This window comes from Ursus arctos, unplaced genomic scaffold (assembly GCF_023065955.2).
Source record: "Ursus arctos isolate Adak ecotype North America unplaced genomic scaffold, UrsArc2.0 scaffold_16, whole genome shotgun sequence".
Classification (NCBI taxonomy): Eukaryota; Metazoa; Chordata; class Mammalia; order Carnivora; family Ursidae; genus Ursus; species Ursus arctos.
In genome coordinates, this window is record NW_026622830.1 from 50,697,960 (window position 1) to 50,720,043 (window position 22,084).

General features: G+C 46.1%; 2 protein-coding genes across 8 annotated transcripts in view; one reads left to right on the forward strand and one right to left on the reverse strand.

The window, feature by feature from the left end:
- The window catches only part of LOC113250117 (ral GTPase-activating protein subunit alpha-1-like), a 252,384-nt gene that overhangs the window by 182,617 nt on the left and 47,683 nt on the right, over positions 1–22,084 (reverse strand). The window contains exon 5 of one of the 7 annotated variants that reach the window (XR_008959468.1): positions 346–409. The exons of the other annotated variants lie outside the window; for them this stretch is intronic. The gene's annotated coding sequence lies outside the window, so the exon portion shown is untranslated. The remainder of the gene's footprint in view (positions 1–345; positions 410–22,084) is intronic. 7 annotated transcript variants of the gene reach the window in all.
- On the forward strand, positions 4,777–9,297 carry LOC125283121 (cystatin-C-like). The gene is made up of 3 exons (XM_048222381.2): positions 4,777–5,198; positions 8,082–8,195; positions 8,953–9,297. The coding sequence occupies exons 1-3, from the start codon at positions 4,965–4,967 to the stop codon at positions 9,034–9,036; spliced, it is 432 nt and encodes a 143-aa protein (XP_048078338.1). The 5' UTR covers positions 4,777–4,964; the 3' UTR covers positions 9,037–9,297.

Here is a 22,084-nt window from a genome sequence, read left to right on the forward strand (position 1 = left end):
ATCGCCTGCTACAGAGAAATCATCGTGAAAGTAGGATTGACATTGATGCAGCAAACTCCATTGCTGTCTTACTTCATGAAATTGCCACAGCCACCCCAGCCTTCAGCAACCACCACCCTCATCAGTCGGCAGCCACCAACATGCAGGCAAGACCCTCCACCAGCAAAAAAACAGACTCATGGAAAGCTCAGAAGACAAGTAATGATTTTTACAGTAAATATTTTTTTACTAAAGTACATACATAATTTCTTAGATATAATGCTGTTGCACACTTCATAGACAACAGTAGAGTGTAAACGTAACTTTTATATACACTGGGAAATCAAAAAAAATCATTTGACTTACTTTATTTTGATACTTGCTTTGTTGTGATGGTCTGGACCTAACCCGAAATATCTCAGAGGTCTGCCTGTGTACAATGTGAACAACAGAGATGAATCTCACAAATATCAAATGAGTGGGGAAAAAGCCGGAGAAGTGTAAATACATAGAATTCCATTTATATGAACTTTGAAAATAGACAAAACTAATCTACAGTGAAAAAATAAAATAAAATCAGTGCAACCATTGTCTCTGGGGGTAAGGGCCCAAAATGACTGGGAAGGGGAATGAGGAAACTTTCTGGGCGATGCTCATGTTCTGTACCTGATAGGGGATGGGTTACATAGGCTACACATTTGTCAAAGTTAAGTAAGCGTACATGTAAGATTTGTGCATCTTACTATAGGTAAATTTTACAACAAATGAGAAATCTATAAATAACTGCTGACCTCTAGTTCATATTATGCCTGCTTAAGTGTTTAGAGGTGAGATACACTGATGTCTTTAACTTACTTTGAAATGCATGAAAACAAGATGGGTTGATAGATGAACAGAGAATACACAGGTGGATAGACATGTGATAAATAAGTAAAATACAATATTAATGCTAGAATTCAGGTGGTGGGGATATGGATGTTTGCTATAAAATTCTTTGTTGCACATTTGAACTTGTTCACAATACGATGTCAGGGAACATGCATTCCCCTCCGGGCCTCCCCACCTCACTTTGGGCCCCTCCCTCCCCATCTACTTTCCCCATCTGCCCCTCCCCATCTCCCCTGCCTTTCCTACTCCCCTCCAGTATCACAGGCCTCTTGGCTCCTATTCGGCAACAGTACTTTCACTACATTCCAGGCAAACCAGTGGTAGCACAGAGCACTGGCCTGGCTGGCTCTCAGTGTTAAAGATAGATTATTCTGACACTGGTTAAAATGTTAAGGAAGACTTTATTCAATACTATTGCAATAGGGGTCAAGATTATCCAAACAGGAGAGAAAGACTGAGCTCAACTCTGAAGACAGCAAGAACAAATGGGGATTTACAGCCAAGGTGGTAGGTGAGGAGGGGGTTTGTAATTCTTGCTACACCAACCTAACAAGACTCTTGCAAAGGCCTAGACATCAAAGGTGGGGGCAATGAATTTGAACAGATGTCAAGGTTGGGGGACTCTCACTAGGATAGGCTTAGCAGGCCACCTGGGCAGGGACAAGACTGGGTAAGGCCCAGGCTTAGTGGAGAGGCAGCTTGAAGGAGCATCACTAAAGCTTGATCAGTCCTTGTCACTAGGTCCAGCTCTTCTGTGAGTGGCAGGAAAGGGAACCAAGGGACACCATGGAGAGGGCAGGGCTGCCCTCAGTGGCCTCAGAGGTCAAGATCCAACACCCAGTGCACCAGTTCCAACGCTATCCCAGGCAGGAACAGGAATCCTTCTGCTGCCCTGTGCAGATTGCTAAATGAACTGGAATTCAAGTTTGCACAAACACTGAGAGGGAAGTCAGAGCAACAACCGCACCATGGATTAGAAAAGGAAACCGACCACACCACAGAAATGCCAAGGGGATTGCTCAATCCGACTCAGATCCATCTTACTTCCTTGCTGCCAGGGCGGAAGCCCAGAGAGCCCTCAGAGCACCCAGCTGCACAAGCCACCCACCTGTGTCCCTGGATGGCCTCTTCCAGCCCCCGTCCCCTTGGCTGAGGTGCTGCAGACACCAGAGCTACTCTGGTCAGTTTGCTCTTGTGAAATTAAATGGTAACTTGTAATGTAAAGCAAAGGGGACTGTCTACATGGTGGACCCTGGGCAAAAGCTTCCAAAAGATTCTCTTATGCAAATGCAAAACAGATATTGGCCACTGTGCTCTCTCTTGCCTCTTTCTACAGGGACTGCCAACAGGCTTACGTGTGAGTATCCCAGTTTCATAATGACATGGCATCAATCCCTATCAGAGCCCTAAATGCTTTACACCAAGTTTTAAGTGCAAGTTTTAGAAGCTCAAATGTTCAGAAGCTCAACTCTTGGTCAACTCGACATGACCACTTGCCCCTTTAGGCACTGGTCTATGCACTTGGCCACTTACTTATTCTAGCATTATTGGATATTCACTTCTTATTTATTTATTACAGAGAACATCTGTCACTCTCTCACTTAGTTTCTTTCTCTACTAGTTCAGATCATGGGATCAACAGCCACATGAGCAGCCTTGTGGAAACAGGGTTTTTCTTTTCTTCTGGCAGAATGGAAACATGCTTGCCTCCTGGACACATGTGCTCTTTCCTCCGTGGTGCATGGGTGCTAGAAGCCCCATGCCTCAGTCTTGAGCTCATTCTTTCTCTCTACGCCTCTGCTAGCTTATCCTTGAAGCTGGAGGCTACAGACGAGGGCATGGGCTGCTCCGTCATTTTAAACCAGGCTGAAGCCTACTCATCTCCGAGGGCTCTGACCCCCAGACACTACTGTTAACAAAGAAGCCCACCTCTCCGAATTTGTTACATTTGCCCAAGGTCATTCCAACAGCTGGGGCCGATGGGCAGCCTTCCACTTCTTGTCTGCTATGCTCCAGGTTGCTCTGGGAGCTTCTGTAGGCACTCTCTGTTAGGGTTAGAGATGTGGCACATGCCAGAGTCCTAACAGAGAATTACAAATAGGCAATGCAACAGACAAGCAGCAGCAGTGTCAGTCACAACCCTCCACCACGCTCACTTCTCCATCATGCTCTGGCTATCTGGGTGCCCTGCACTTCCTTCCCCGTGACAAAAGGTAAGAGGATTATTTACATTTCAGCCTACCCTCTGTGTGACATACCCTTCCAAGACTGCAGTTCCAGCTGTCCCACACGGGCTGGGAAACCACAGTGAGAACCAATCCCCACTCTCAGGAGATAGCCACTCCTGCTCTGAAGTACTGGCCAGGGGGCACCTGGGTGACTCAGTTGGTTAAGCCTCTGCCTTTGGCTCTGTTATGATCTCAGGGTCCTGGGATCAAGCCCCCAGTCGGCTCTCTGCGGGGTAGGGAGTCTGCTTCTCCCTCTGTGTTCTCTCTCTCTCTCTCTCAAATAAATAAATAAATAAATAAAATCTTTCTAAAAAATTAAAAAAAAAAAAAAGTACCTGGCCAGGGGCAGTCCTCTCTTGCCCTGCTCTGTGTATCTCCTCCTTTCTGTATAACTAAGAAAGCCTTTGCCCACTCCCTTCTGTGGCCATATTGGAGCACAGATCTACACAGTCCTGAGCAGGGGGCTCTGATAGCCCACCCAGCAGTACCCAGCTACCATGTCTTCTCAGTGTCTCTCCCTGGTCTCAGCAGACCTCTTGTCCTGTAGGTTTTGGCTGAAATGCCTCTCTTCTCCAGGAGGTCTCCCTGACCATGTTCAGAAGCACCTTTCTCTGTCAAACCCCTCTATTTCACTTCCAACAGAGGACCTATCACTCCCTGATGGTAATTACTGATCACTGCTCCCCACCCTCCACACACACCCTAAACCTGGGCTGTGAAACATCACAGCCACCAGCAACACTTGGGCATGGGGTGTTTGAAAAAGGATTCCAAGTATTTAGCACACATACAGAAGACATAAAAATATCTTATTAAACAATTGCTTGTGTATGTTGAAATAATATTTTGGATATACTGGGTTAAATAAAAAATGTTCAACTTACTCTCTCACCTACGTCTTTTTACTTTTAATGTATTAGAAAGTGCAAAGTCACACATCGTTCACATTTCATCTCTACTGGGCAGTTGCCCTGTGACAAGTCCAAGGCTCACTAGCCCATGCTTCATGTACAGCCAGAGACCTGGTGGCCAGGGAGAAGTCCCTGAAAGGTTTGTTCCTTGAATAAATAAAAGACTTGTGGAAAAGAGAACCCGATGACCTTTTCCCAAATAAAGGTTAATTCATTTATGTTTTGCAAAAGAGGTCCCCAGAACAGAGTTTTCCTTAGCTTCTGAAACCGACGCCCTGCTCTGGGGATTCCTGGACTTAGACCCCATGCTCAACCTCCAGGAAGCCCAGAGCGCTATTTTCCCTTTCACAGGAGGCAGGGTTGGGGGTTACAAGCACTGCGGGCCCTGGGAGGAGTGACAGCTTCTGCAAGACCACAGTGAGCTAGACTTGGGAACCCTCCACCAGCGCCTGAGCAGGACTGGCGAGGAGGTGCCAGATTCCGTGAAAGGTCAGGGCGTTTGCGGGGTGGACTTTGGTGGAGCGGAGAAACCCGAGGGGGGGGCGCATCCGGGGAGGGGCAAAGACAGCACTCTGCGGAGGGGCGGGACCTAGTTGGAGCAGAGACTCCCAAGAAGAGGGGCGGAGCTTGGGGGAGGGGAAAAGGGACTGACCTGGGGAAATAGGGCCATTGAGAAGGGGGATGGGGGCCCCGACTCAGGATAGAGGGCTGGGACTGGGAGGGAGGAGCTGCGTTGGGGGAGCACGCGGAGTGGACGGAGGACCCGGGAGGACGGGCAGGACTCTCGCGGGGAGCTCCCACCGACCCGGGGAGGGGCAGGCAGGGGCAGAAGAAGCGGAGCCGGGGTGGGCTGGGTGGCCAGAGGGCGGGGCTGTGGGAATAAAAGCGCGACGGCTCCGCTGGGTGCTGCTCGCAGTCGCAGGAATACTCTTGTGTTTCTCCGACCTCTGAGCACATCATGGCCGGGCCCCTACGCACCCCGCTGCTCCTGCTGGCCGCCCTGGCCGTGGCCGTGAGTCCCGGAACAAGCAGGAGAAATGCCAAGTCTTCGTTGGTGGGCGGTGAGTTGGACGCCGATGTCAACGAGGAGGGTGTGCAGCAGGCGCTCAACTTCGCCCTCAGCGAGTACAACAAGGCGAGCAACGACGCGTACCACAGCCGCGCAATACGAGTGGTGAGCGCCCGCAAGCAGGTGCGTCCTCCCGGGTTGTGTCACAGCCGGGCTATGGGGGCGGGGCAGCCTTGAGCTCTGGGCGTAGCAGCCTGACGTCGCCAGCCCGGCCCCTACCGGTCAGCCCAGCATCTTGGAGGGATGAGTCTCGAGCCCCTAGAGGTTGGGTGGGGACTGCAGACGCTCCCTTCTCTGCGGGTGGTGTCCCTGGTCTCTCTGGTCGTCCACAGCCTGCCCTACGCGTGCCCGTCACCCGGAGTGCCTGGGACCTAGCCGGCACACTGGGTCACCCCCAGGGTCTTCATTTGTATTTTCAAATGCTAGCCTGACCAGAGGCTGCGGTGTGGAGGTCAGGGCCCCATCCAGTTCCCTTACCTCCGTGCCCCAGCCTCACCGGACACGGAAGCTCAGTGTGAGCTGTCAACTAAATGACCACGGACGAAGGAAAAACAGACCCCACACCTGACTGCCCTCCTGGCTCTGCCATTAAATGATTTTTTAAAGCACTTTTGTAACTTTTAATTTCAGACTTACAGAGCAGTAGCAAAAATAGTGCATAAATCCTTATAGATTCCACACCTAGATTCCTTAAATGTTAAAGTTTTGCCATTTTGCTTTCCACTGGACACATACGTGTGTGTTTGGGGATATATGCATTTGTTTTTCTGAGTCTTTCGAGAGTTAACACCTCAGTGTGTATTTCCTAGAAACAAGGGTGTTTTGTGATATACCCACAATAACACTTTGGAAATCAGAACCAACACTGAGAGTTATCTAATCTACAGACCTTATTCAGATATCACTGATTGACCCACTGCTGTCCTTTATAGCCCAGGACTGCAAGGCCATGTGCTGCAGCCACTGTCCTGCAGCCTCCTTTACTCTGGAGAAGCCCCTCCATCTATGAACTTGACATTTCTGAAGGATCCAGCCAGTCCTGGTGCACACTGGGGCGCAGTTTGGGGTTTCCCCATGTTTCGAGATGATTGGGGTCATGCAAAAGAGGTCCATTCTCCTCCAAGTCTCCTCTCAAAAGGTGCCACTGAACTATCCCAGCCTCAATACTCTCATCCTGCAATGGAGTTTGGGGCCCACACCAAACATCCTCCCTGAGGTGGGGCCCTGGCTGCTCTCTGAACACCCAGAGGCTGTCGGCACACGCAGAATGGGGCAAACACAGAATGGGTCGATGTGCTGGCCTGTGGTATTCACTGCATCTCAGAGCAGAGGGACTAGCATATGAATTCAAACCTGTCCAGACATGCTGGTGGAAAGGCCGCCTGTCCTGGAGTTCTGGTCAGATAAGGAGCATAATCACCAGAGTCCAGAAGGGAGCTTGGAGGGAGTGTCAGGAAAGGCCACTGGGCTTTGTGCTTGTCCTCTAAGGGTAGCTAGGATTTAGGCCAGCTGACCTGGAGCCAGTGGGAGAGCAGAACAGCTTCACAGCAACAAAAACCTATAATGCATGCCAGCATTTAGGGCTCATCCGTCTTCTCGTGAAACTTCAGAAGGTGGGCCCAGAAGAGACCATTTCTCCCCCTGCAGCAGTGGCTGGCACTGTGTCCTGTGGACACACATATATGCTCCCTGCTCACTGGGTTTCCCCCAGCCTGCTCCTCTCCAGTGTGACACTGGCTTGACATCACAGCTCGTTGGGAAAGTGACAGCAGAGGCATCATGGTAGCTGCTTGTGGTTCCACCAGGTAAGATGTACAGCCTGGTCCCAGGGTCCTCATCCCCAGTTTCTCCAAGTTCTAAGGATGCCCTGTGTGAGGACAAGGTATGCTCCTATCCTGTAATCTCAAATGTAAAAGACAGATGTGTGACACACTTCAGAAATACTCCCATCGGGGCGCCTGGGTGGCACAGCGGTTAAGTGTCTGCCTTCGGCTCAGGGCGTGATCCCGGCGATCTGGGATCGAGCCCCACATCAGGCTCTTCTGCTATGAGCCTGCTTCTTCCTCTCCCACTCCCCCTGCTTGTGTTCCCTCTCTCGCTGGCTGTCTCTATCTCTGTCGAATAAATAAATAAAATCTTTAAAAAAAAAAAAATACTCCCATCGAAAATTACAGTTAATGATGCCTGGGTGGCTCTGTCAGTTAAGCGTCTGCCTTTGGCTCAGGTCATGATCCCAGGGTCCTGAGCTCGAGCCCCGCATCCAGCTCCCTGCGTGGAGGGGAGCCTGCTTCCCCCCAGCCCTCTGCTTCTGCCTGCAGCTCCCCCTGCTTGTGCGCTCACTCGCTCTTTCAAATAAATAAATCATCTTAAAAAAATCATCCTTAAAATAAGCATTCCAGGGGCAGTGTTTTATTGGCTTAAAGTGTGTGTGTGTGCGTGTGTGTGTGTGTGTGCATGAGCAAGACAGAAGCCTCTCATTTCCCACTGTGAAGTGAGGGAATAAATAAACCTTTATTATACCGCAGAAATGTGAAGATTAGGGGGTTGACCCTATTAATTGGAATTTAGCTTAAGTGTACCCATCGCGTGACTGTCTTCCTGAACCAGACCCACTCTGTTTGCTGCAGCACAGAGCCCTCGCTGTGTCCTCAGACCCTGCCCTGGCTCCTGGCAATGGAGAAGTTTATTAGCCAACACCATGCTGGCTCCCCAGAGTGCACCTTCCTTCCTAAACCCAGTTAACAGGATTTTGGTCCGTGGCTTCCATCTTCTGTCTTCCTGCTTCTCCTCCTGCCAGGCTGCCTGAGACCTTCCGGAGCCTCTCTGTGAACGAGTCAGGAGGGTCTGGGCACAGCTGCTGGACCAGCCCTCAGGAGGTGGCTTTGGTTTTCTGGGGTACCTCCTCTGGCAGAGTGAATGCTGGTATGAGGGCCCAATAGCAGGAAGGTACCTGTGTGTGTGAACTTGGCCGGTGTTGTAAACAAATCCTGTTCTTGACATGTGCAGGTCGTGGCTGGGATGAACTACTTCTTGGAGGTGGAGATTGGACGAACCACATGTACCAAGTCCCAGCCCAACTTGGACAGCTGTCCCTTTCATGACCAGCCACACCTGATGCGGGTATGTGCCTGTGGGATGCATGATGTGTAAGGGGTGGGGGTGTGCATGTGTCAGAGTGCATGTGGGGTAAAGACGTATGGGTGTGCACTTGACTAGTTTGAGTTTATAAGTGGGTTTTAGCTGGTGAATTGGGGCACCGTGTGCTGTGTGAGTTGTTGCCTGTGGGATAAGGAGCAGCTGTGTGGTGTTTGCTGGTGAGAGAGATGACCCCTTAATCCCAGCCTCAGTCATCTGAACAGATTAGAGGGAATTAGAGGCCTGTAAGCAGCCAAAATCCTCTGGTCCTACCCTGCTCACCAAATACTAGTCTCTCTCATCGGGGAGGCCTCCGGGTGGGGGACACATTCCCTGTGTCTTTGGGTGTTTCTCAAACTCTGATCCCAGCCCCTTGATCCTTCCCACTGCACCTGTCTTAGTGCTGGCCCAGTGGAAGTGCAGGGGACTTGGGGACAGCACCCTGTCCCTCAGTGGCTCTGTGATCTTGCACAGGCTGCTCCTTAAAGGGATGTGCAGTGGGGATGAGCTTGTGGACTCCTGCTGCTTGGAGTTAGGGGACAGGATTCCATGTCTTGGACATAAGGGGTGGGTGGGGTGACGAGAGGTCACTGCCAACCCCTGCTTAGTGTACTGGGCTTCAGCAGGGTGGGGGCTGAGAGTGCCACCACCACCTTCCTCACCCGCACTTCTGACATCTTGAGGCTGGGCACGTTCCTTTTTCACTGTAACCCTAACTATCCCTCTCTCTTCCCTTTCGCAGAAAACGCTCTGCTCTTTCCAGATACACACTGTCCCCTGGCTGGGCGAGACCTCCTTGGTGAAGTCCAGCTGCCAGGACGCATAGAGGACCCTGTGACAGGCTGGGCCACTCTACCCCCTTTCTCCCACCCCCACCCCTTTGTAGAGCTCCTAAGCTATAGAAGGTTGGCTTTGCCCAAGTGGTGCCCCCTCAGCGTGCTATTCCCAAGAGACAAATAGGGAAAGGTTCTGGGGCTTGTTTTGAACAGCTAAGTGACTGTAACTCCTTTCTGTTCATTGCTTTACAAGTGCACCAGTCTGTAGTACATGTGTTCTGCCCTCTCTTAATCAATAAAAAGTAACATCAGCTACCTCTTGAGTTATTTATTGTCTTGGGAATATATACAGAAGCGTTTGGGCACTGCCTTTAAGAGCTCCTAGTCCCACTGGCTTTAGAGGGCAGGCAAGGAGCAGAGAGCTGACAGCTTCCTGGAGGGGAAGTCAGGGGTGCGTGCTGCTACTTTTGGGATGGTTGAGTTAGGAGCAGGCTGGGAACCCAGGCCTCCAGCTGTGGTGGCTCCTGGTAGTCACACAGGGGAGAGAAGGGGACCTAGGCTGCTGATCCTAAAGACTTTACTGCTATGTTTGAAAAGAAGTCAGATGGTGAGCAGACTGGACAGGAGGGAGGGGTCAGATGGAACCCATAGCCCAGAGCCACCCTAAGCAGGGCTCTGCCAAGTCAGATTTCAGCCATGTGTGCTGAGATCACACTCCTGGGCTGATTCTCCCTGGTCAAGTTCTTCAGAGACTAAAATAAATAATGATTTATGTTTACTTCTTTCCACAAAAGAGTGCAGGCACCTGCAGGTGACAGAGTATATGGGTGTATATGTAACTAGTAGAGAAATACCCATTGGAATCAAGGTCAATCCAATCAGAATCAGAAGTGAAATAGGACTGAAAATAACACCTTCAGATTGGTTTCCAAGAAGTGGTTTCTAAAGGGTTTTACGGGTTTGTACCCTGCCTGTTTTCTGGGGTCCCATTTAAAATCAGTCCTTGTGTAGAGCTCCACGTAAGGGATATAGAGTTGAAACCATAAACAGGATTGACATAGAGTGGGCTTGCTTCTTATTCAGAAGACTTTGGAATTAAAAAGGAATGTCACCCTTAGTTCACCATCATTCTGTAGATGAGTGGATACCTCAGAACCCCAATAGGAAAGATCCAGTCCTAAACAATAGAGAACTAAACACACACTCTGCCCCCTGTGCTGCCCTTATATTAGCCATTCACTGCAGAGGGGTGGCCCTCTCGCGGGGCTAGTAGTGCTGGGGCCATGTGCCACATGCAGAGCAGCATGGATGAAGTCTTACGACTTGCTGCCCTGAACACAGCAGGTGAAATGACAAAGGGAACGCCCCCAGATGGCCCCAAGTCCCAGCACTCCAGGAACAGTGCTGCGTCCGGCAAAGGTGGAACCCAGCCCAATGCTGGGAAGGGGTGAGCTGGGGACCCATCTTGCATGCCTCCTCCAGGTGACTAGCTGGGCCCCAACGAGATTGTGTGCCTTGTCTCATCTCATGTTCACCATTATGAAAGAAGATGCACAATTGCTAAGAGAGTCATTCAAAGTAGAGTCCATAGGACACGGAGGAAGTAGGGCCTCTGCTCCACTGTCTTCTATTTCAATTCTCTGAACATTTGTCAGTTGCAACTAGACCACCCGGAACACAGCCTTCTACTTGGACCTAAATAGAGTTACTGTAACACCTGTTTGCCAAATAGCCAATCATGTATGAGACAGTAAGTGTGAACTCTGCCAGCACCAATCATTCTTTCAAAACAAGTTATGAAACCTTGTGGGTTTTGCCTCCATAAACCTAACTCGCAGCTCCAAGTTTGGGGCACACTTTGGATTTCAGTGGCCTCTGTGTCTCCTCAATGACAATCTTTAAGACCCCAAATAAACAGTGGTTACTTGACAGTCTCTTCCTGATGGACACCATACTTAGTGAAAGGGGTTGGGGTCAGAGGCAAATCACCACCCACAGGCCTTGAGAGGTGGAGTATGAGCCTGGGCCTTGTCCCTGCAGCGGTACACAGACTTGGGGATGTGTTGGAGGGGGCTGGCAGAGCAGACAGTACACAGGAGTGTTATCCTGGGGCTAAGTCCTCCCTGCAGGGTCTTTCCTACCTTCGTGAAAAATCTTGGGTTTACACAAACAACCCGCGTGCAGGCCCCACAACAAAATGCTGATTTCCTGTAAAGCTATCCCTTTGTGGACACACTTCCAATTCTCTTTTCCTTGTGGAAGTAGGGGGTGAGAGCTGTACATACAGCTTGGCTCATTTGAAGCTCTCCACACCTTCTGCCACCACTAGGCCTTGTGTCCCACAGCCCACACCATAGGGGTTCAGGCTGGCCTCCCTGGGTGCCCCAAGGTAATGGTGGGCCTATGGATGCCATAACACTGAGGCTCTGGGTGAAGTGGTGTGACCAAGAAGGCCCTGTGACCTGACGTCATGGAGACCATTGTGTCCAGGAGTGGAATCAGAGCCCCTGCAACTTTTATCCGCGTGATTTTATTTTTATGTTCATTTATCTTAAATACAAGCATCATTTATGTAAAATTACGTAAGTAGCTTTAGCATAGTGCTTGGCTCTGAGTAAACACTCACTAGGTTTTTGATATTTTTTCATTGATCAGATTACGTATTGTGGCACTTTAAACATGGCCCCCATAATCTTTGACACTCCTTGCATTGAGAGGTAGGGCCTGTAAGCTGCATATTGACTCTGTGTTAGGGAACATCATCGAAAAGGTGTGCCAGGATTAACCTGTGAGCTGGACCTGTGCACTTGGAGGCTCCTCAACCCCCTCCCCTGCCCTGGGAATGTGGATTCTGCTGGCCTTTTCTGCTCCCTGAGACTGCTCCAAAGACATAGCCTGGAGATAGCGATGTGGTGCTGAGACCATCTGGATGGTGTATGTGACTGACCCCAGTTACGGCCCCTTTTATAAACTTTTAAGATTTGGCAGATGAGTGAGGAGTCCATTCAACTTGCTGCCACCTAAGAGAAGCCTCTTATGTGAGTTCCCTTTGCTTATGAAAACTGCCATCTATCAACCTGGAGGGACCTGCTTCTTTCTCAGCATCTCCCTGCCCGGGCAGTCTTGGATAACACCAGGGAAGCTCCCAAGGGGATTGTGAACCACCACTCTAGGTGACTTTGTGCAGGCCTCAAGTGAAGAGGGCAGAGGAAGTGACCTTGTGACCTCCAAGGCAGGGTCAGAGAAGATCCTGGAGCTTCGGCCAGCATTCCTGGACACTTGTCCTGTGGGACACCAGCATCCTGCAAGGAGCCTGACTCTCCATACCTTCGTGTTGGAAATGCCCCTGCAGGTACCTGCTTGCATGCCCCAGCTGAGCTGCTGGCCAAGTGAATGGGCCATCATGGACATCCAGCCCAGCTGAGCTCTCAAGGTGACTGCAACCCTGCCTGTCATCTGACTGCAATCACAGGAGAGCCCCTGTGAGAGGAGAGCCCAAGCAAGAACTGCTCACCTGTTTCCTTCCCAAATCCTGGGTCCGCAAAGCCATGAGCAAGAGAAAATGGTTGCTGTGCCACACCTCCCAGTGTTAGGGTTTGTTGTCATGCAGCAGTAGTGTCTGGGAAACACCAATGTGTGCGCGTGTGTACACATGCACGCACGTGTGTGTGTGTGTGTGTGTGTGTACACACATGTTAAATGGGGTGAATCCCAGGCACCGGGAGCCATATGCCCTGGGTGAGAAGAGTGCCACTAGCTGTGTGACCTGCACGAGCGCCTTACTCTCTCTGAGCCTCGTTTGTTATCAGCAAGTGGAAAGTAGGAGTCCCTTCCTCATGGGGTTATGGAAATTAATGTGTTCATATCTGTAAAGCACTTGAACAGTTCAGTTTGTCACATAAATACATATTTTTATTCTAGTCAGAATATGAATAACTTTAAATTTTATTTGGTATAAGAGTTTAACTTCATTTTTCAAATGACATTATTAGCTTTTTTTTTCCCCCTGTAAGATTTCCAAGAACTGCTTCAAAAGTCCATCATTTGTATAGTGAATTCCTATAACATCTTGTCAGTGTCTATATTTCTGTCTTAAATCCAGCTGGGTTTATTTTTCTGTGCTAACTACTCCATTTAAAATATAATGTTTTAATATCTCTTAGGTAAGGACCATTCTTGGAATCTTTTCTAAATTTTATTTCTGAACATGTTGTATTTATTCTCCTTGATGAAATTATTTTTTTTCCAGCTCAAAAAGTAGAATTACTGTGTTTCGAACTAGGACTATATTGACTGTATATTCCTATTAGGGGGAAAAAAGATAACATTTAATATTTGAGCTTTTCATTTTAGAATGTCATATATTTTACAGTGTATTTATGTTTTTATTATGTCCTCCAGTAGTATAAAGTAATTGTATCTTGGTGGCTCTTGATTTATAGATCCTTAGAGGTCTGGGTTTTTATGGTCCATCACTGCTACCAGATGCAGAAGGACAGGAGTGAACTTGGACAACGTGACCCTTTAGAAGATGCAGTCAAAACTATCATATGATTTCTCTCATCTATGGAACATAAGAACTAGGATGATCGGTAGGGGAAGAAAGGGATAAAGAAAGGGGGGGTGATCAGAAGGGGGAATGAAGCATGAGAGACTATGGACTATGAGAAACAAACTGAGGGCCTCAGAGGGGAGGGGGTGGGGGAATGGGATAGACCAGTGATGGGTAGTAAGGAGGGCACGTATTGCATGGTGCACTGGGTGTTATACACAACTAATGAATCATCGAGCCTTACATCGGAAACTGGGGATGTACTGTATGGTGACTAACATAATATAATAAAAAATCATTAAAAAAAAAAAAAGAAGAAGAAGAAGATGCAGTCAAAGGCCAACTCTTTCCCAATCCTGTAGACCCAAGCCAGAGGGACAGGCACTGGGAGACAATAGTAAAATTACCCTTTCCTTTTCATTATGCTCTATTGTGCTAACAAATACATGTAAAACTGAGCAGCATTGCCTCACCTGAGAACCAAAATAATTAGTAGATTTTTCAAACCACCTTATATCTGCTCTCTCACCCTTGGCACTGGGGCTCCCAGTGGGTCCCCTCAGGATCGCAGTACCCGAAGTTTATTTAGCCCAGGGTCAGATACACTCAGGGGTCATTTGGATGTCAGCCAGGGTGTCCAGCACCGTGAGACCAGATAAGGTGCATACATAGTCTCAGGTGTGACTGCACATGCAATCACCTGGGAAGCTTTAAAAAATACTGGTGCCTGGCGACACTCAGAAATTCTGACTTAATTGATACAGGCTGGGGCCGGGGTGCTGGGATTTTGTGATATTACCCAAGGAATCACTGAGCTATATAACCCAATTTGATTTCCTGGCAAAGTACAGTTGCTTCTAGAACACCTGCAAATGGCAGCAGGTAGAGGGTTCTCTCTGAGTCACACCTGCATCTAAGCATGCTTTTGACGCCAAGTATCTCCCCATATGTACAGCCCAGCCCCCTCCTTGATTCCCAGTAAAATAAATAAATAAATAAATAAATAAATAAATAAATAAATAAATAAATACACAACCAAACAAAACTAAATGAAAATGCCCTTCACCCAAAGCATATGTTAGGTCAGTAAATTTTATGCAGATTTCAGGCAGCTTGGCAGGTTTCTTCTACTCCAGCACTGGCATCCCTGATTTGGCAATGCCCTTGGCCTCACTTCCAGAGCTGGTTGTCATTTGCCCTTCACCCCACAGAGTCACTGACCTTATTTGTCTCACTGGTTCCTCTCTCCCTTAGTATTTTCTACTTGTCCACCCGTCCCTTCCCTCCAGATCCCTCAGCAGGTTGAAACCCTACCTCTGTAGGGTAGAACAGTTCGGCCCTTTCTAGATTTTCCCACAGCCATGAAAGTGTTCAGAAAAAATAGGGCTTCCTGATGAACAGGATCCAACATTTTGGTGAGGTACTTGTAATCATGAAGAACGATACTTATTTTTCTTTTACCCAAATCCAGGCCCCTGAGGAATAGACTAAGAAAAATGTCCACCCTTCCTGAATGGCTGTTAGCTGATACATGGTGCTGAGGACTGTTTACCCACAGGCTGTGTGCATTCCTCACTGGTCACACAGTCCATGTGAAAGCAACATCATCAAACAGTCCCTGAGGTTAGTGCTGACTCACAAACCAATGGCAGCCTGGCCTTCTTATAATAATGAGAAGGCCATCCAGGTGGTGATGCATCCTCCTTCCCTCTCCCTCCACCAGTTTCCAGGGAAGCTGACGCTACGCTTTGGACCATGACTTGGAGAATGTGATCTTGGCTAAAGCAGTCCGAGCAGCCAGTCTCCCCCAGGCCTTAGTGACTGCCTTAAAGATGGCATGTGACCCAAGTCTGGCCACCTGTGGATCATGAGACTTCATGGTGGAATTTTCTTTCAACTATTTGAATAGCAGGCTCTCTCTTTTTTGCTGGGCATGAAGATGAGAAGACAGGAGGCCCAGAGCAGCTGTTTGAAAATGAAGGCAAATTACAGGGGGCATCAGAACTGAGTCAAGAGATAGCAAACATGAGTCCCCACCTCTAGCAGTGGGAGATGTCAGCCCTTCCTCTAGACATCTTAGTTATGTGAAACAGTCGTCCCCCTTCTTTGAGCCTGTCAGGTTGGGTTTTCCAGCTGCAACAACTCAAAGGCCAGAAACCTAAAAACAAAAACAAAAAACTGGGTCTCCCCTGTTGCACCCTCCTAGGGGTCCATCATCAAAGCTTTGGCCAAGAAATCAGTGTCTCATTTTCAATCAACTGTAAAACTATCTTCAAAGGAGGGCCCTCCAGATGGACCACTCCCAGGGTTGATGGGACTCTAGTAAGAGATTCTCCAGTGAAGCCTTTCGAGTTATTTCCTTAAATGGCCAAAGGGGAACTAATGTTAAAATTAAGGGAAAACCTTGGCAAATTCTGATAGATAGCAGGGCTACACTCCCTACTTTAAACCTACTTGTTCCAGAGCCTACAGATGGCCTTCTGGGAAAACTGGCAGAAGCCAGCCAAGAGTAAGAATTCCTACCAGAGTCAACTCTCCTGGATGTCTGCTTCTAGTATCTAGTCAAAAGAGGAAGGCAAAATTTCATGTTCTTTCATTTCCAAGTTCAGACTCCTGTGGATATGGTTTATGGGTGTCCATTGGTTATTAATCGTTTTCTTTCTCAGGAACAGCTATTACCTTCTTGTTTGTTTTGTGTCCTGAGAATTTGGCTTGTCCACCATCAGGTTGGAGGCCCCCCAAATATGGCCAGACAGAAATGTGGGCTGTTCTCCATCTGCAGCTAGGTTCCTACCAACTGTTGCCAACTCTCAGGGAAATTATGTAAATCTTTCCTCCTTTTGGCTATACTTGGGTTCTAAATCTTAGGAGGGTGGTATCTTTTTTGCACCTGTTGGGGGACATCTCTTATAACCATGGGGTTGTTCAATACTGCCAGGAATATTTACTGTTTGTCCCAGGTAAAACCTGGCAAGATATTTGAAAGGATTTTTTTGAAGTAGTTATGTGGTCAGAAGTTGGCCAGATTGGAAGCTAATATTGGCAGGCTGATAGAAAATTTCTTTTCAGCCCTCTTCACTAAGCTAAATGAAACAAGGTACCCAGAGGGAAAGATAAGGATTCCAAAGACAAATGGCTCAAGGAATTTTTTGATTCCCATTTCTGAAAAGCAAATTGAAGATAATACAGTGGGTGACTGGCTCAGCTGCTTGATAGCATTCAGGTTGCAAACCAATTCTTTGAGGAATTAAAACAATTATCTTATTTTACAAATTGAGTTTTTATAAGAACAGAAAGGGCCCATTCACCTAAGCAATTCAAAGCCCACCTATCCTTTTTAACAATCACAAAGCTCCCCTATTCATCTCAAAAGGCTTATTGGCATTGTAAAATACCTGGACTTAGGAAACAGAAATCCTCTCCCAGGAACTTGCATTATTTTCCTGTGCCTTGGAGAAGTAAATTTTCTACCCATTCTTCTCTAGGAATGTTCTACATTTTTGAAATGCTAACTTCAAGTAGGTAAGTCTTATCAGAGGGAATATAAAGGCTAGTATAGGCAAATATATTCTTAAATCTTTGGCACAAATATTAACTGAAATCTTAAGTTGTCTGAGCAGGTAGCCTTAAATTATTCCTGCCAGAAACATAGTTTGGATCCAACTGTACTTGCATAAACTAGTGAGATTTGCACTGTGGTACCTGTTCCATGGCTAAAATTTTAAAACAAAAGCCATAAGAGCTCTGTATCTGTCTATATGTTTACGTATGCATGTTATAGGTGTGTGGGGTCTTTTGTACCTCCAGATGGTATTGTCAAATTTAATTTGCAAAGAGCTGTATTTAATTGGCTTAGAGGAAAGTAAGTGCTCTATAAATTAAGTATACTCTATATAGAAATATACTCTCAGAAATACGAAACTAACACAAATGTTTTTCAAGTTCATGTGATCTAGGATAATCTTCAGTACATAAAAGTTAAAGTTTGTTTGTTTAATTAAAACAGCTATGTCTTCAGAGTTACCAGTGATGAGGCAGCAGAAGGCAAGCTGAGGACGAAACAAAAGCTGACACCCCACAACCGTCCCCCCCCCCCATGGAATGTATGACATTCCTCAGGCACTCCTGGCTGGAGGAAAGGAAAAAAAAAAAACAGTTAACTTATGGAGATCACAATCCTGCAGGACCTGAGTCTCCCTCAGTTTATAAATGTCTTAGCAATTTACAAGAAGGAGGCATTTCTATCAATAACCTAGCTTCCAGAAGGAAATGTAGGTACAATTAAATGTCCTTATAACTTGCAGCCCACTGACAGATACTTGAAGCAGGCAGACTGAAATGTTCCTCCAGGAAGTTCCCAACTACCTTCATGTTCATGCCTAGTTAGAGGGAAAAAAAAAAACTTGACAATGGCAAGGCCTCTGGTATCCTGTGAATCTTTAACATATGAAAATCCTTTTGAAACCTCCCTTTCTCCTAAACCTCCCCCAACCCCACAGTATATAATCAGCCACCCCTCACAACCCCAGGGCAGCAGCTCTTTCTGCCCAAGGGTCCTGTCCCTGTGCTTAAATAAACTACCATTTTGCACCAAAGACATTTTAAGAATTCTTTCTTGGTCCTCGGTTCCGGACTCCACCCCACTGAACCTCACCTATATTCCAAAACCACATCACCAGCATTAAATATAATTTGGACATATAACTTTTGTTCTACCTAGATTTCCAGAAGTCAAGTAAGCTCATGTTATATCTGCTAACAAAATTTGTTAGCAAGAAAGATCATTTAAGATGATGGTTAACTGTTTAGTGTCTCATGAATTTTTTTTTTAATAAAAAAGCTATGCATGATTTTAGAACAGGTAAATTAGATATAAGTAAGATATACATTTAAAAATGAATTTTTCAACTATGTATATGATACGTCTTCTTAAAAATAGTTTATAAAATATTTTTGGTAACTTGAAACCTTAAAGTTATACTAAGTGAAGTTAAATGGTAGATATTCATCAAATATCTAGATATCTTGAAGTCAGATAAAATCCTAAAAATTTAAATATTAAACACAAGTTTATCTACTTTTGGCTTTTTACTACAAAAGGAAGTAAAGATATTAGGGTCTTTCAGTAAACTTGTCTGATGTCACACCAAAAAATTTACTATGAGTAAAAATACACTTTCAGAAATCATGAAGTGTATTTATAAATGCTGGTGTAATGGACAGTCCACAATTGCTTACATCTTTGCTTTCATTAGGAATTAAGAACTATAAGGATCAAGAGTTCTAATCAAAACTTTGTAGAAATAATAAAAGTGAAATGAAGGAACTATAGAGGCTGCTTTTAGGCAACAGGCTTGAGCAGTGGAAACCTGAGCAGACAGAAGGGCCCACAGCACCCCTGAGCTGACACCAACAGGCTCGGTAAGCCAAAAGGCCCAACCAACCAATGAGCTACTTACAACCAGGCACAGTTCTTAAGATTGCCTAAAGGGAATATTCCTTACATCCCCATACTCCCTCCCTCTGCCCTATAACTATAGCCCCTCACCACCACCTCGTGGCAGATGGTCTCTCCTTTGCTGCCATGCCCACTGCTCCCTGGCTCCCTGGCAGTATATTCAATAAACTTCCACCTCTTTTGTTCTCCCTTAGGTGAATTCTTTCACTGCCCACTCTGCCAGCCCCCACTCACTCCAGACACCCCATAACAACTGTGTGTGAAAAGTAAATAAGTATGACTTTTTTCTAGAATAAGAAAAAGGAGAAAAAACATAAATGGATATAAAAGATATGGTAGAAGGTTTGTGGAAATCTTGGAAAAAGAAATTTATGTGTGGGCCAGCTGGCAATTGGAATGGATTTATTTTTTAAGGAATGTATCATAAGTACACTGAAGTCTAATTGAATCTGATTCTCTGTTAAAAGGACAGGGTTTATTTGGTGTGTGGGTTTTTTTTTTGTTTTGTTTTGTTTCTTTTTTGTTTTTTGGGGTTTTTGTTTTTTTTTTTTTTTTTTGAGATTATCCATCTGTTCTTAATAAGAAATTGTAAAAAAAAAAAAAAAATCTTTTTTCTTTATCCTTCAAGTAATCGGCCTAGAAAACAAAAAATTTGTACCTTTCCAAAATAATGTACTGTGATTCTTATCTTTATTAGGTCTTTGATTACTTAAAATCTAGTCTTCTCAATATTAAAAGACGTAAGCTTTTGTTGTTGTTCTTTTTATACCTACGTAAATTTCTGTATTTCTTCAGTCTTTAATGTCACTTTGATTAAATGGATAACTAAGTATTGTTTCATGGTGACCTATGATCCTATCTGATCAAGTGTTTTAAAACCTTTTGATATTTTTGACAAACTTCTCAAAAACAAATTCTTTTGGGGGGGTTCTTTTTTTAAATTTAAATTCAATTAATTAACACACAGTGTATTGTTAGTTTCAGAGGTAGAGTTCAGTGATTCATCAGTGATTACATATTGTGTTCTTAATGCCCATCACCCAGTTACCCCATCCCCCATCCACCTCCCCTCCAGCAATCCTCAGTTTGTTTACTATGATTAAGAGTCTCTTATGGTTTGTCTCTGTCTCTGATTTTGTCTTGTTTTATTTTTCCTTGGTTTGTTTCTTTTAGTAACCAGAATCATGCTGTATGTATTTCTCTTTGTTATGCTTGTTGCAGATGTTCTCAGCCTAGCACACTCCTTTAATCTAATATATATCCCACAGAATTAGTGTCACTATTTGGGTGGCTTCATTCTGCTTTAGGCACAAACTTGAGCACAGGGGATGGAATTTGAGGGGAAGAGTTTCAGTTTAAGTCCTTGTCCATCTGAGGTGAAGGCATGTTGAGCTGGTACTGAGCAGCTGGCAGGCAGTGCATGTTGACTCAGGCAGGAGGGTGGCTGGACTGTGGATTTGGGACTCAAAACAAAAACTAGTTTTTTTCTGGGAAACTCTATCTCTCCTATTCTGAATGAAAGCCTTGCTGGATAGAGTATTTATGGCTGCAGATTTTTTTCCTTTTAGCACTTTGATTATATCATGCTACTCTCTTCTGGCGTGCAAAGTTTTTGCTGAAAAATCCTCTGATAGCCTTATGGGGTTTCCCTTGTATGTAACTGCTTTCCTATCTCTTGCTGCTTTCAAAATTCTCTGCTTTGGCCATCTTATATACTTTGTGTCTTGGTGTAGACTTCTCTGGTTTGGTTTTGTTGGGCGCTCTCTTTGCCTCCTGGATCCGGATTTCTCTTTCCCTCCCTAGATTCAGGAAGTTTTCATCTATTATTTCTTCAAATAAATCTTTTGCCCCCTTTTCTCACTCTTCTTCTTCTGGGATCCCTATCATGTGACTGTTCTGCTTGACACTGTCACTGAGCACCTGGGTCTATTCTCAGTTTGCATATTTTTCCCCCCTCTTGTCTGCTTAGCTTGATTACTTTCCATTACTATGTCCTAATCAGGTTGCTGATCCATTCTTCTATTTTTTTCTATGTTTGCTATTTATTCCAGGTGGTCTATTTTTATTTTCATTTAATGAGTTCATTATCTCTAATTGGTTCTTTTCTAGGTCTCCTATCTCTTTGTGGAGGGTCTCATGGAGGTCCTGCCCTCCTTTCTCAATTCTAGTGAGTATCTCTATAAGCATTACTTTAAATTTGCTATGAGACATATTACTTACCTCCATTTTGTTTAAGTCTCTTGCTATGATTTTGTTCTGCTCTTTCATTTGGGACATATTCCTCTGTCTCCTCATGTTGTCTATTGCTGTGTCTGTTTCTATGTGTTAGGAAAGTCAGCACTTGAAAGTAGTGGCTTTATGAAGAAGAGGTCTTGTAGTTCCCCACAGTGCAATTTCTCCTTTTCACCAGAAAATGATACTTCAGAGGTGTCTCCTATGTGTGTTGCTACAGGGGCATCCTACTGTTGTGTCAGAGCTGTGTTTGCCTTTGGTCCAGCCTGTGATGGCTCTTTGCCTATTGTGGGCAGAGTTTGGTGCCTGTGGTGTTAGTGGGCCACGGTGGGGCTGCCTTAGGCTCGAGTTGACTAAGACCAGGTTATTGCCAGAGATGAAGTAGCACCTAGCTGCAGAGCACTTTCCCTGTGTTGTCCCCCGAGAAGTTTTTACTGGTGGGTAGGGCCAGCAGTCAGACCAGCTGCCTGCCCCAGCCCACTGCTGGGGTCACAGTCAGACTGGTGTGTGGTTATCTTCCCTCTCCCTGGAGCAGGACTCACTTTGGAGTGGTGTTGACCCTTGTCTGGGCTGCTTGCACACTGCCAGGCATGTGGCTCTGCTTTAATGGGATCTTGCCAAGAGGGTAACAGAGTGGGTGGATCCAATTTGCTGTGGCCTCTTGTCTATGTCGGGCTGCAGAGAGTCTGTTCTGCCAGTCTTTGGGTCGTTTTCTGGGGTTATTTATGCTGATGTGGGTGTTCTCTAGGTGGTCATGTGGCAAGAGGTGAGCCCAGGGTCCTCCTATTCTACCATCTTCCCAGCAGCCTCTCAAAAAAACAAATTCTAAATGAAGACTTTTTGACCTCAAACTAAC